Source organism: Limanda limanda, chromosome 22 (genome assembly GCF_963576545.1).
Source record: "Limanda limanda chromosome 22, fLimLim1.1, whole genome shotgun sequence".
NCBI classification, from domain to species: domain Eukaryota; kingdom Metazoa; phylum Chordata; class Actinopteri; order Pleuronectiformes; family Pleuronectidae; genus Limanda; species Limanda limanda.
In genome coordinates this window covers 8,795,645-8,811,089 of record NC_083657.1, presented here as the reverse complement: position 1 = coordinate 8,811,089, position 15,445 = coordinate 8,795,645, and the positions used below count along the sequence as shown (strand labels likewise).

Here is a 15,445-nt window from a genome sequence, read left to right as displayed (position 1 = left end):
GCCAGATCATCATCTCATTCATCCGTTCAGGCTGTTGTTCAGGAATCATCTTTCCTTTGATTTGGTTCCCACTCAGATTTCGGTTCTGGGAAACTGATATTGGCAGTACCCTCTGTCTCGAGGTTTGCCTTTCGAGATGCTTTTCTACTCTCCACGGTTGTAAAGAGTGGTCGTCTGAGCTACCTCAGCCTTCCTGTGAGCTCCCACCAGTCAGGTCATCCTCCCCTGACCTCTCTCGACAACTCTCATCACGGGTTGTTTTTTTGTTTTCGGAGTAAACTCTTGAGACTGTGGTGCGTGAGCATCCCAGGAACTCTGCAGTTTCAGAATCGCTCAAACCAGCAGCCCCCCCCCCCCGTCTGGCACCAACAATCAGGCCACAGTCAAGGTCTCTGAGATCCCTTTTTCACCTTGTTTGCTCAATAAAACAAAAAACCTTTAAGTGGCTGTGCGTTCTAAGCAAGTGCACTTTTCTTTTTCGTCTGGTTTCATTAGAAGGATTTCTGAGGCTTGAATAATTGAAAGCATCTCTTATTTGTTAAGGAAAAACTGTAAAATAGTTTCAATTTAGGCCTTGAATCATGTTGTTATCGCTCTGGTTTATCTTGGCTCCCAAAGTCCAGGTCTCCACATGGAGAACCCCTGTTTGATCAATATACTTTCCTTTTTCATATTCAGTGTCTCACACTATCCTTGTTTCCAAAAGACAGCGAACAGTCTACTGAGCTGGAAGAACTCCTATAACTCAAATGTTATGATTGCAGGAAGTCACATCTGTGCGGTCCGTTGTGAGAACAGCTGGCCAGACTCTCACTAAGGGGGTGGCCATTAGCTCTCCACACACACACCTCCCAGGAGCACCTGGGAACGATGGCCAGCAGGCAGAAAGGCTAACATTTAATTGCACTGAAAATGGCTGCTAAAACGTCCCTGATGGGCGAAATGGTTGCCCCGGTGAGATGAGAAGCAGAAGAGGTTTGAGGTCTTGACAGGGAAAAATGAAAAAAAAAAAGGGGACATGAAAAGGCGCTGATGTTCTGACAGCTGTCGGGACAATGAGGACAGTTATCAACAGATCAGAAAGGCAGACGGCCGTATTGACTGGCAGCCGAGACCCCGACATGATCAATTGTCTGATGAAGAACCACACAGACCAAATACACACACAGGCTTTCTTCCTGCTCCAGGTTCTGTTCCTTGCGCAGGTCCTCGTGTAGCGTATTCAGCGTTCTATCACACTGGCTATATATACAGGCTAGCAGACAAGTTAAAGTAGTAATGATTGTTCTGCTGCTGAGCATATTGACTTTTTTCCCCGTCTGCTCCATTGAACCTTTTCCTTATTATTCAGGTCTCAGCTCAAGGTTCGTGTTTTTTCCCTCTCTCTGTGTGTCTCTGAGCATTTTTCAGTAATCCCAACTTTTTGTCGAAACATCCTCTTTTGCAACTTCTAGTCACTGATCCAGAATATTTCTTAGCTGCCTTTGGTTTTCATGTCATAATGTCGAATAATCCGATTATTGGATTTTCCAGTCTTCTCTCTAACCGTGCAAACTTTCATTGCGAAAATTGATAATTCAGAGGTTTAACATGGTCTATTAGTATTGTGATATGTCTCTGTAAATGTTTCTAATTATTTAAAGCAATGTGTATGCTTTATTAATACACATGAAGCTTAAAGGTTAAAATATGTGCTTTATGGTTTTAATAAAGTCATATGTTCACTATTGCTCACTTGGGGGTTGAGAAAACGACTTTAGGGGGTTATTACAGCTGGAAATTTCAATCTCGATGGCGAATATTTATCATGTTTGCTTCTTCTCGGCTGCAAATTCAAGGATTTTGCAGCTCAAAGAGGTTTTCTCCTCTCTGCTCGTGTCCCATATGTGCGCCGTGCATGTGGGCTCACAGATGCCGACTTGTTTTCCTGGTTCTGCCGTGACTTTCCCTGTCCTCTCCCCTCTCTTATTTTCTCATACAGATGCTTTTTGTCAGACCCTTGTCGACACCCTGGAGAGCACACCTGGTCTGCGCAACGTTTGGACCACGTTCAAGCCGTTACTACAAGGCAAAGTCCTCTACACCCCCGACACACCTGCTGCCCGCCTGATGGTGAACAAAGTAAGTTTAGCGAGGGAAAATGCACGACATCAACAAGCGGAAGTCTAACTTGCATCTTTTACTGAGCGCGACAAAGAAAAGTGTTGTTTGTTTAATTAAGAGAGGAGCATGTTTGCATATTTGAGTCCTTTCATTACATTGCCAGCGTGAGAGGGGCCTCCGGGGGTGGGAGTGAATAACGCGGGATGTCACACGCATAACTACCTGGGGAAGAAAAGAAAAAGAACACAACGGTTCGTCGGGAGAACGCAATGAAAGTAATGCGTTATCGTGACATGACATTTCTCCGAGATATTAGCATCGCTGTGATAACCGCATAAGCCAAACAAACAACAGGCGGGGGGGCGAGGATTTTGCATCGAGAATATATTACGAGTGTGAGTAAATTCTGCTGACTTCACAGCAAGTGGCCCCGGCGCCTGGCGCAGAAGGCCCCCCCCTCCTCACACCAGGCACTGTCGCATTGTTTACAAGTCGGTGTTCAGGGGCTAAATAACCCCATTTACATTTGCTTCCATGGGGGGGGAGACAGTGTGACAATGTGATGAGTTCCTCCAGGGATTAGCTGCAATCTGCATAGGTGAAGTACTGTCATGTCGGGAGAGGCTCGGTGCAAATAGGAGAGGCTCGGTTCTTTCAGCCGGGGAAAGGTGAGGCGATTTATTAAATACAGTTTTTTCTTCTTGTTTCAGGCAAATGGAACATTCCAGGCCTTGGCTACGTTGAAGGAGCTGGCTGATTCGTGGGAGGAGCTCGGGCCACGCGTCTGGGATTTCTTTCAAAATGGCTCTCAAGTGAATACATTACGGGTATGACTCCACACCAAGTTGTACAATGACCTGAATCACGGCACCGTTTCACTCAGAAACATTATTCCTACCCTACTCTTTTAAAATTATTGTTTGTGAGAATAGTCTTTAATTCTCTAATCTTTACAAGTTATACTTTTTTTGTAGTACTAGTGGTTTTGGTTTGATTTTAACATCAATTTCAAAAAAGTTTCACATCTATCTCCACTGTACAAACTTCAAGGATTAGTCTGAGAGTTTAAGAAATATTTAGATTTGCTTACTTTCCTCAGTTAGATAAATTCCTGCCGTGATAAATATGAAGCTAAAGTCAGGAGACCATTAACTGAACATAAAAAGGAAAACAGATTGCCTGAATCTTCCCCATTATTCAAACTGGCCCAACCAATTAACCATAGCATTAATTAGTGAAGTGTTTCTTTTATTCACACAGAAAATGCAAGGGTAAAATCAGCAAAATAAGGTTTTACATTACAAGGTAATGTGCTGGAGGTCTTTTTTTCTGGTTGCTCGCAATGACCCATCAGGGTCTCTGCTAGTTGCCTGGCAACCTAACAGTGACACAAAGACATTTTCACTTTTATTTAAAAATGATTATTGCCATTTTTTCTTTTAATTCCTCCTTTTTTATTATACATTGATTGACCATGGCACATGTTCTTTTGTCTTTTCTGTTTTATTTTTATTCAACATTCATTTTTCTATCTTGAGCTTGTTTACACTGTGTAAACCATTGAATGCATATTTAAAAAAAAAAAGTCCAGGTATTTTTCTTTAAGTGAAAATCAACAGAAAATGAAATGATGAGTCTTACATATACACATGTCATGTATAGCAATTTTTTGCACCTTCAATTATGAATGGTAATTGGAGGGGGGAAGTAATTATGGATGAGTGCAGGATAATTTTCATCCTGGCAGAAAGGATTATCTATAGAAGTAGAGGACATGGACTCTCCCTGCCTCCTCGTCTCCCTCTCCTCGCCTTTTTCTGTATTTCCTTGACACTGACATTACTCCAGTGTCACTCCAAATGAGCTTATAGGCAGCTGCAGGGAAGCAGACATTGGGAGCTCCATATAGCCAGGGTATTCATTACCCTAGCCCTAACCTTTACACAAATGGGCCGGCAATCCTCCTTTGTCTTCATTTTCTCGCAGCCGCGCTCCCGCTCTCGCTATGACGCTGGTGGCTCCGGAGGTTTGTCATCTTCGGAGGTCCTTGAAGGTCGCAGACACGTTTTACGTTGATGGACCAATTACCATCACCACCACAACTACATTCGATAGAGGATAGAAGATTTAGGGTGCAGAGCTGAGGAGAAGGACAAACCGTGGTGTAGCAACATTCTCTGAGATGGCGCTTACACAGTGTTTACATGTTAAAGTTTTAAAGCTAAGGGTAACTATCACCTGTGAACATCTTAAGCTGTCATGGGGGATTCTAAACCGGAATCTGATTGATTCTCTTAATAAAGGCCAGCAGATGCATTCAATTTCATCACTGGAAGGTTTTCTCATGACGAAACCGAATTCCATTTGACACATGACCAACGAGGTTAAATGGCGTTTGTGCAGCTCATTGGCTCAAATGGATCATTAGACCCAAGAAAAGAAATGTCTCAACCTCTGCAGCTAATAGAGACATTAAATCACACAACATTTGATGGCTCGAACATTTGGCTTTCTTTTGAAATCATTTACTTTTGTGTACATTTCTTAAAAAGTAACAACGAAGGCGTCAAACTCGCACAGATCTTCCCTTCTCTTTCTCCTCCTCCTCAAACGTATCTCTTACCGACCGAGTCTCGATCAGCAGGTCAGCAGGAACATCAATGTCGTTAGAAATACAACCTAAACTGAGAGTGCTGGAAAACAAACAAACAAAAATTTCCCATGATGCACTTCTCCTTTCTCATGATTATAACATGGAATCACAATGTATTTCATCAGTCACATTTCTTGAAAACGATGAAATCATATAAATAAAAACATTGCACCCGGCCTTAAAGTTACATGCATATGTTACATCAGGTCATAATGGGTAAAGTCTGTTATCCATCATGACTCGGCTACTTCTATTTAAAATACACACATTTTTGACGGTTGGTATCTTTATTGTAACAACCCACCAAAATGGATATGATGAATATTTTTTTAAAGGTCACACGCTGCTTCGTTATTACTTAATTTGACACTCTGTCCCAAGGTTAAGCAGAATCTCATCACAAGTGTTGACACTGAAAGGCCACTGAGCGCACTGTCCAGAATACATCCTTCTCCGACTTTCACACTTTAAACATCCCTCTTTCCTCTCCTAAAGTCAAAGACCACATGCTCCCACACACACACACATGCAAGAACACTGAACTGGAATGCAGGCCAATTAGACTCTATTACAATATGGATATTATGGCGGTATGGGTGCTGCTTATATTCATCACATTGAATGAACTAATTTAAATAACGTATATGATCTCAGTAAGTTTCTCTTTCTCAGTTTTCCCTCTGTGTACGTGACAGGTAAATTACCACTCTTATGCTTCATATTAGTTTTATGTAGTAACACTGTCATTACAGGGAGCGGCGTCCCGGAGCAGCATCCCGGAGCCTGAAGTACAACAGTGCCATCTATCTCAACCCTGCTAATTAATCCTGGGGAAGAATAAATGTCGGCAGCAGCAAAGAGCGATGCTGACCCCCCGCACTCGTTCTTCCATAACAAGACACCGTATTTAAACACGTTGGGACTCATTCCGATTCTGTCGCATTCATACCTGACTCGGAACTGCACACCTCACCAGTGAATGTAATTAAACCCCTCCCCCCCCCCCTCTAAATTAGGCTCTGCTGGAGAACCCACTGTTTGCTGCCGCCCTCGACCAGCGTCTCAACGGCACACGATGGACGGCCGAGCTGCTCGACAACTTCCTGTACAATGGGCCCCCGGAGGATCGTCCAGCTGGAATGCCGACCACCGACTGGAGGGACGCTTTCAACGCCACCGGTCAGATCCTGAAGCTGCTCTCCAACTTCCTCGGCGTATGTGTTCAACTTCTCAGTATTAGTTTTTCTGTACATTTCATTTAAATAATAATCTCTTCTCCATATTATGGACTTTAAGGAAACATTAACTTTTCAGTTTATTTTGCCTTTCCCTACTTGTTAAGCTTGTTACTTCTGTAATTTATTTAATTTAACTAATATTTGGTTCCTTTCCCCTCTAAACAAGTGCTGCATGACCTTTAGATGTATCATTAGCATGTGGGGATAAAATATAATGATCTATCAGTTCCCCTTGTAGAGTCAGATCTTCAATTGTGAGATGTGAGAAAATGATCTGATAAAAGGTTTATGGCATAATAACAGCACTTTAATGTACTACTGTATCTCTCTGTCACACCACTCTGGTGGAACACCAGGGGCGCTACTGAGTGCAAGTGGGTTGACACAACATGTTCAAGTTCAGCACAGCGATTCATTATTTTGTTCCTCAGCTCTTTAATGGCTGAGTGTTTGCTGATCCAACCAAAGATACTTGACATACTTGACTTTGATTCATTAAACTTGAATATTTTTTACATTATTATATTTTTGGCAAACTGCCAGATACAGGGGAAGATCTTTTGGTTCATTGCCTCCACAATAATCATGAAAAACATTGTTATATATTGTTATATACAGATTCACTAAAGTGAATCTGTATCGTCCGCATCGAACAGAGCGGTGTCTCAAAGTAGGATCCCACACAGATGATATTGATATTTATTTATGTGTTGCACAGTTTGTAGCAAAAGCTCTTGATGAAACATATCTAACGCCCACAAACTAACAATGCACAATGTCACAGTCACATGCACAATGACATTTGTTATGAACTACTATGCTAGACAGTAAAAAGAAACCCTTTTTCATGTCTACTTTTAAACATTTTGTCCATCTAATGAGCCGCTACCAATACCGGGTGGTAAACAATTCCGCACACAGATATTGGCTGATATACACATTATGAAAAATGGCAGTCGTTGCCAAGATGTCATTATTAAACCATTAAGATGAAGACGTGTAACAGAGGGTTGATATTTTACCGTTGATAATTCTGTCTGGCTCAAATGAGAATATGCATCATGTAAACAGCTTAAGAGGTGAATATGAAGGTGAACACGGCAGCAGCAGAAGTAGTTGACTTGCATCCTCATTATGTTATTATCCCTGGAAATAGATCTTTGTACTATCTTCTTAATCTTACCGGAGATGTTGCGCTTAATTACTTTAATGTTTCACTCACACTTAGAGGACCCATGTCATTTCTGAAAGGACAAATGTTCTGAACTGGATGTTACACGACTCCTGAAGTCTCTCCTACAAGAGCAGATTACGTTGATTTGTGGCGTCTGCTGTGCAGAAATGATTGCTCGCACTCGCACATCCTTTTGACTGGTGCTCACGTCAGTATTATCGCATCTCTATCAGCTGTCAGCAGCACCAGAGCAGCCTCGGCGAGCATGACACCACCGGGGCTGCACAGCTAAGCATGTTTCTCTGAATTAGGCCAAGACGGGATTGTGGGGCTATCATCAGGGACAGTTTCTCCGTGTAGAGCTGGAGTCAGATTGTTGATACACAATAGCATCGCTGTAGCTGCTGGCCCAGTGGTTAGAGACAAAACCCGAAAAAATGCATAAACATAGATTCTCTCTCTCTTCAATGAGCACCATGGCCGGCAGGGCTTGTAGCCACAGAGAATAGCGCTGATATACAAAACCACAAAGCAGATTCAAGATAGATGGCAAACAGTCTTGCGGGGGCACTTGCAGTAGACTGCAATATCTTTACTTTCTGTAGAAATGCCTGTAGGAAAAACACATTGTGGGAAGCTAAAATATAGATCTATAATGATTTTACATCAGATGAGGATTTATGAAGAGCACATTTCTTCCATGTTTAGGTTTCAGTCAGCACTTGTCCAAACTTCCCCTGCTGTGACATCCGCTGCGGTGTGCGCAGAGCAACCACTGCTGTGATACTTTCCTCCCCAGCGTGGCTTGATATAGAATAGCGAATAGAGAGTCCTTGGGGGAGAAATGATAAAACTATTGCAACAGTGAGATGTGTGGACAGCTGTCAGGTGCGACGGCCTCCCAGGATGGCTAGCTCATTATCGTCTCATGAAACAGAGGGACAAGGCTACAGAACGAGGAGTGCTAGCAAGGCTGTATCTCATTTGCTTGTCTCTGCAGAGGCCCAAAAACATTTCCCACCCCCCCCTGGCAGCTCCAGATAATTTGGAAATGCACACTGCATGGTTAAGTAAATAGCTGAGTGATACTTTTGGCTAAATATCCATCTGCCACTGAGTTGCCGCCTGGCTCTTTTTCTTTTTTTAAAAAACTTTTATGGATACTAAAAAAGCAAATGATTTCATGTAAAAGCAAAGATTATAGTGAAGTTCTGTGTTTGTCGACAGTGTTTAGACCTGAATAAGTTTGAGGCCGTTACCGACGAGAGGCAGCTGGTGAGCAAAGCACTGGAGCTTCTGGATAACGAGACGTACTGGGCCAGTGTCATCTTTGAAAACCTGCAGCCCAACTCCAGCCTGCCGCCTCCTTATGTCAAATACAAAATCCGCATGGACGTCGATGATGTGGAGGCAACCAACAAATTAAAAGAAAGGTATGTGGAACCGCTCGGAAGCAGCATCCGGGACTGTAATCACAGAAATTATAATTATACATGTACTTTGTTGAAGGAATATTTTGATATTTTTGGAAAGATGCTTAGTTGTTTTGTTGCTAAAATTAATATTAATTATTAATATTCTGCTTTAGCCAGACGAGTTAAAATTAGCTTAGCACTAAAAGAAAATTTCCATCCTAGCTCCGTCCAAAGGTAAAAAGAATATCCTGTCAATCCTTAAACTACTTCCTGTGCCTTTGGCTCCATTTTTGCCTCAAAAGTAATTTCCATCTTCTCGTCTAATCGAAAATGTATTTGCTGGAAAGGAGGCATTCAATATGTGTGCAGTGGATTTGTGTCCATTTATTCTGAGCATGGGCTCTACAAATCAGATCAAAACGGCAACATCCCTCCAAGAAGTAAAAGGCCTGTTCTGTCTGTTAGCGTCCATTTTCATAATTGCACTCAGTACTCAGTGGAGTGCAGAGATAGTTTGCACGCACAGAACAAATGTGTGGGTACATGGTTGTCCATAGACAGACTCGTGCAGACCCTTGTATCATTCAGATCTCAGTGGAACCTTGCATACGTGCAGAATGAGGAGTTTACCTATTGTCACAAAGGTAATGAGCTCAGATAGTTAAGAATACAGGTTACTATAGGTTTAGCCTGGTATCACCAAATCATCTACTAAAGAACCCAGAACGTTCTCATAATCTTAAACCAGAGCAAAATGTTGTTTAATAACACAGAAAACGCTTGAAGGTTATAGAAATATTAATGTTAAATGTCTTGCATGTATTGACTTTTAAAATGTGTAGTCGTGACACCGAAGAGGATGTTGTTATTTATACAGGAGATGAGAGTGAGTTAACTTGGTTCTGCTGCCCTTTAGTGTTCCCAAGAGTAAATTATGTTTTTCTGCCTTCACTGTGTAAAAATACAACTTATAAGAAAAGTCATGTCACTCCAACAGTAGTTCTGACTCGTTTTCTCGTGAGTAGTCTTTGCCTCTGACTCTTTATGGTCGTAGTTTCTTTGCCCTTTGCTAAGACAGATCACAATGTGTCTTCTTTTAATAAGGTCTTGGTCTCCTGGCGCCCGAGACAATTCCTTTAACGACCTGCGCTATATATGGGGAGGCTTCGCCTACCTGCAGGATATGATGGACAACGGCATTACACAACTGCAAACATTAAAGACCCAGCCCCTCGGAGTTTTCGTCCAGCAGATGCCGTACCCCTGTTACGTGGATGACGTGTGAGTACAAAAGCTTTTATCTCTCAGCCTTGTGATTCGAGGATACGCAGCAATAAAGTTCCCCTCACTCGGGGGGGGTTGCCACTCGCTTCCAACCGAGTGTCCTGTCGTGTTCGTATTAATCAATTACACCTTTATGATTTCCCTGTGGAAACTTCAAGATGCTCCCTCTTATTCATCAAACATTCTCTTTCTTTAATATCTGGGTTCCTCTCTTGTTGCCGGTGTCGTACGCCATCACAGAGGAAAAGGCTAATATGGCCAAGTCCTCTCTCAATGTCACGGTGAAAGTCAATAATAAATTTATGATACATCCTAATAAATTAAATTATGAATCGAGGGTCAGCGAGGGGGGGAAAAGAAATGAAGACAGGAAGGTAAGAGTCGGCTAAAAATATTGATTTTAGTGAAACCACAGGAAATCCCTGAATAGTTGATGGATGCTGAATTATTAAATCAACCAACACAACTCTCTTCCTTCCCCGTATTTCCCAGGCAGTTTTTATTTTTAACAAAGCGAGCGTACACTATGCCAGATCGCTCCGAGCGCCACTCGCAGCTCCATCACATGTAAAGATTGATAGCAGCACTCCATTTGTGTTGCGCGTGTATCCACTGATAGCGCTCGCTTCCTATCACGTCCTATCATCCATCTAGGGACACAGATGATGTGGTATCACTCCGAATCTTCCAAAGCCAAGATTTCCTCCGAGTCTGGGAAATTACTCGCATCCAGACAGCGTTACGATCTCCGTTAATAAAGCAAAGGCCCAGCGATGCCATCAAGGGGAAAGATAATTACCAGGGAGATTTAAGTCCAACAAACACAATGCGCCCCCCTTCTTTTTTTTTTAGTAGACACAAAATATTCACACCCCCGTGGGAAACGCAGCTCCGACGATTAGGGATGTAATTTGAAAAGTATTATGTGCTCTGGGCACCACCAAGTTTACAGTTGAGTAATCTGCAGGGTGTGCTTGGATCAACATGTTTAAAGAGGCCGAAGCTAAAAGGAGAATTGAAATGATGGCATTATATTGAAGACGCATGTCGGGCTGCTAATATCTACAATTACCCTGTTGTTGAAGCACGCGTTGCATAATAATGGCCTTTATTCCACCATATGATTGTCTTGGAATAATAGGAAACAAAAGGAAATATTCAAAACCATATTCAAAGTAACAGCTTTATTAATCATCATTGGGGTTTTTGTATTGAGTCTCTATGAAGTTTCTACTCCTCCCTCTTCACATTACATTTAGCTTCACTGCATTCTGTAGCTGCTTTCGTAAACCTGGTTTTTACTGGGTACTCTTAGTAGCACTAATTAAAGGGAAGTTCCACTAACTACTGCACCCAGCGGAGATATTCATCTGACAGGAATCGTGTCATTTCAAATTAGCCGAGGCACAAAATCATCCACTTTATTCTTTAGCGAGTAGACGAGCTGCGGTTGGGAGATGAAAGACGTCCACACCCTCTGCTTTTTAGGGGTATTTTCTTACATGTCTGTTTTTTATTCTGTATGAATAATTACCACCAGACTCCTTTATATGACGCACTGCAATAACACTTGGTGTGTCACCTCCGGAATCAATTTTCAAATGAATCACACGGATTTCCGTGCGTCGTCATTTACCTCTCATCGTTGTTTGATAATGATCTAGAATTACACGGCCCTGGTGAAGCCGATTTGCTGACGCCAGCCCCTGCTGCCTCAGTTCCGTCTTCGTAAAACAAAGGATTAATAATTACACAAGATAAATGGGAACCATAAAGCACCACAATGCCCTCAGTCCCTCCACCATTTACTCTCTCGCCTGCCGAGCCATTTGGGCATTTTCTCTAAATTATTAACACTTGAAAACTGCTATTTCATTCATAAATAATTGAGAGTGAAATCACACAAAAGGAAGATGTGCTAAAACACAGAGAGGCCGGATGGGAGAAAGAACCCGGTTGGTAATTATTTTGATCTGGAGCTGGGTCCTCTCAGGCAAAAGGAAGGACAGGACATTGTGCATTCGAATGAACATGCTTGTGGTCGGCTGTAACTGTCTCTGAGTTTAGGGAAAGGTCCAATGTGACTTTTAAATGTCTTTATAAAAAAAACCATCTATGTTTAGATACTCTCAGATGTTCCATTAAAAATATAAAAAGTTTACCACCTTGGTATTACGAGATGAATAATACATACTAAGTCTGTGGATCGAAAGTATGCTGGTCTCATATAAATGTGGTTTATGTTTTGTGGAAACTTGTGGGTAGCACTTAAATCATATATTTAGGCTCTTACATATCTTTGCTCCTTTTTTTTTTCTTTTTTATAATTTTTTTGATTTTTGTTGGCAGGCAGAGGTTTTCTAAACAAAAACTGTTGCCTATCTTTGTTTCCCTCAATCTCACACAAAACAATATTTCAACTTTCTCGACAAACTTCAGCTAACAAGGCCTCACTATCTGCACTGACCTCACACTCATCAACACTCCCAGCATCACAACTCCCCTCAGAAATCATTTCCTCCGCCACGTCCCGCATTTCCTCCACACAGCGTGCGACTGTAACGCGGCCGATGAACCACCAGCAATCTGGGCCACTTCAACCACAGCTGACCCTGTTGGCATTTTGAATTTGAGATAAACCCAAACTGTATTAGCGCCCACTGTCTTTGTCTTCATTTTCACACCGGGCACAGGCCTGATATGACGGTTTGGGATAAGGCTTGACCGCTGTGGGGCCTGATAGCACATAAACTGGTGCTTTATCAGCGGCCTCTGTGCCACCGCTCGCTGCCGAATCAGAGGCATCTCTTGTTTGGATCCCGAGGCTGCGCTCCCCATCAATAGGTCTCTCACATTCACATGGGCTTGATGTGAGATCTGAGGCGGCTTTCAGCAATAACACGGGCCCTCAGTGGTCACGGGGAATATTTAACTGAAGGATGTGAGGGGCAGAGGCGCTTTTGTCCGGCGACAGTAGCTCATTAACCTAATGTCTGCACTGTTGGTAATAAGAGCGGGTGAAAAACTTGAGCCTAATTGGGACATCTGACGCTCATCACAAGCAAAAATCAGCGGTTGATGTTTAGTTTCATGTTTCTAGTGACATGTTGTATTAATAACATCGGAAGATATTCCCAGTTTGCCTCCCTATACTTCTAAAAACCTTAAATACACTTAAATTCCAGCTTTCCTAAGACTGTGGAGCCGGTGGAGCAATTACAAGTAAAGTAGAGGCAGTAGATTTATTCAAATGGCCATTATTAACTTGCTAAATGGGCAGAATGCAAAGTGTCCGCCTGTAGCCAATCAACATTTGAAGCTGAGTGAGCAATAAGAGCTGTGCATTAATGAGCGTGTTTATTCATTCATTTGCTCCGGTGTGACACTTTTTAAGACCTGGCATTTCGGGAAGTCTCAGACAGAGGCAGAATGGCAGATGCTGCAATATTCACACCGTCCCAGCACATTAACTCTGGAGTATTTTGAAATGAATGTGAAATCCGTTTGAGAAAATGTGCTTTTAGTTTTGCATTTGGAATTTAAAATAATCATCGTCAGACAGACAGTTCATTTTTGAATCATCTGCTTTAAATCTTTAGAGTTTTACCGATACAGCTCATTGCATATTTGCCTTTAACTTAAAAGGTTATGCAAACTGTGGGGATTAGGGCCGCATCAGAGGTATTCCAGTTTGGTGAAGTTCACAGAAAGTTAAGTTTTCAAAAACTTGGATAATTTTCTCTGTGAATGAGTTCAAAAGAAAAAGTGATTGCATTTCTCATGTAATAAATATTCATCCAAACTAATGAGCACTTGAGTAAAATGTTAGTCTTCAAAGAGGTTTGTTGACACTAGTCTTTAAAAAAATATCATGAAAAAAAGAAGCAATTTTTATTCATTAGTAAAAGTTAAAAGGTGTTAGAAAGATAGATGCATTTTATTCATATGTTTTTTTGGTGACTAATATTATTTTTTACAAAGACTCAACCTGTGCACATAAGTTTATTAATAGACACCAAACAAATCATAGTCTGTGAATAGGTTCAAGTTAATAATAATAAAGTTCGGGACATGTCAGCAGCTGAATGAACAAATAAAAAAATAGAGACACAACCTTTCTTTAATTCTTACTGGTCTCAATCCCACTTCGATCTGCTTAACTAGATAATAAAGAAAATAGGCTTTTACTGTGAAAAGTATAGATTTAATATTACCTCTTGGTTTTACCTCAAGTCTCAATTTGTTAGAATCCTGTTAAAAATGAATGGCCATCAATTGTTCTTTAAATGCTGAGACACTCATTTTCTAATTGAGCAATAACCTTCCATTTTTAGCCGTGTCTCAAAAAGTAGCTTTGCTGTCGGTTCATTGAAATATTCTTCATTTCTTGGACGTGTTCTTGCTGGTAGAAGCAAAACTGGAAAATCCACATAATGGATGAGATCCTTTTTTACGCTATAACCACACATACATCTCTCTCTTTGAGCAATAATTTGTTCCAGCAATTATATAGGGTTAGGGGTTCCTATTGAATAATTATTCCCTTTAACGAATTGCTCATTTCAACCAAGAAACTAAAAAGTACATATTCTCAAAAGGAGACAGGAAGCTATTTACTTAAATTTTTTTATATAGCATCGTACGCCGACCCCTGGGGAGGCCGTGCTCTACTCTCTCTCGGTTTGCTGAGAAACAAGTCTTCCAGCTTCCCCCTAAATTTAGGTCAGGCTGCCGATGCAACCGGAGCCCTCGAACACGGACCCGCCCGCAGTTCTGTTACTTAAGCACCTTTGATCGATCAATCGATGTATAATTCAAGAGCATCTGGTGGCAAGGTTGTCAGCGTCAGACACGGTGTGCATGACTGATCCCCCCACCCCCCCCCCCCCTTCCACTGCCAGAAGTCAGACAGAAGGAGTTAACTCTGCGAAGCTGTCAGCTGTTACAGAGATGTCAGCGTATTCAACTTGCTGCGGGAGGGAGGTCTGCTTACCTCCCTCAAAAAAGTTATTGGCTTCATCTGTGAACGTGTATTGATTCGGCGATCCAGTCGAATCTCCCGTCAATTTCCAATTTAGAAGAAGAGACTTTATTCGTGTAATCTTGCGAGGCTCTGAACTTTAAGAAACTCTTCTCTCGCTCTTTTCAAGGCCCCGTTTGAAAGTGATCCATCCCACGAGGGCAGGGGAAGTGTCCTCGAAATAAACAACCTCGTCTCTCTCCCTCTCTCTCTCTCTCGCTCTCGTTCTCATTCAAGTTCTCATATAACTGATCTTCCTCCAAGGTCTCAGCGGAACAAACTTAATCTCTCTGACGTGTTTGTTAGACAGTCCGGTTCTTTCGTCAGCCGCGGATTTATTAACGGAACTGTCTGTGCCAAACAATATTTTCGCAGACTGAAGCTGTCTGTATAATTTATATTTAAAGTTTGTAAAATGTGAAGTTATTCACCAAGATAAAAGCTGTTGCAGTTTCAACTTGAAAAGAGGACAAATGAACATCTTTAGTAGACAATTATAGCCACATAATAAACACTTGTTTAAATAGATATGAAAAACAAGAAAATCAAATGACTGAT

At 41.7% G+C, this 15,445-nt stretch overlaps 1 protein-coding gene across 2 annotated transcripts in view; it reads left to right on the top strand.

Annotated features, from left to right (window-relative positions):
- LOC132996200 (phospholipid-transporting ATPase ABCA1-like) overlaps positions 1 to 15,445 on the top strand; it is a 142,448-nt gene that overhangs the window by 20,988 nt on the left and 106,015 nt on the right. For both annotated transcript variants that reach the window (XM_061066530.1, XM_061066529.1), the window contains exons 10-14: positions 1,982 to 2,121; positions 2,814 to 2,930; positions 5,773 to 5,970; positions 8,396 to 8,601; positions 9,688 to 9,864. In XM_061066530.1, the coding sequence (XP_060922513.1) occupies positions 1,982 to 2,121; positions 2,814 to 2,930; positions 5,773 to 5,970; positions 8,396 to 8,601; positions 9,688 to 9,864 (838 nt within the window). The remainder of the gene's footprint in view (positions 1 to 1,981; positions 2,122 to 2,813; positions 2,931 to 5,772; positions 5,971 to 8,395; positions 8,602 to 9,687; positions 9,865 to 15,445) is intronic.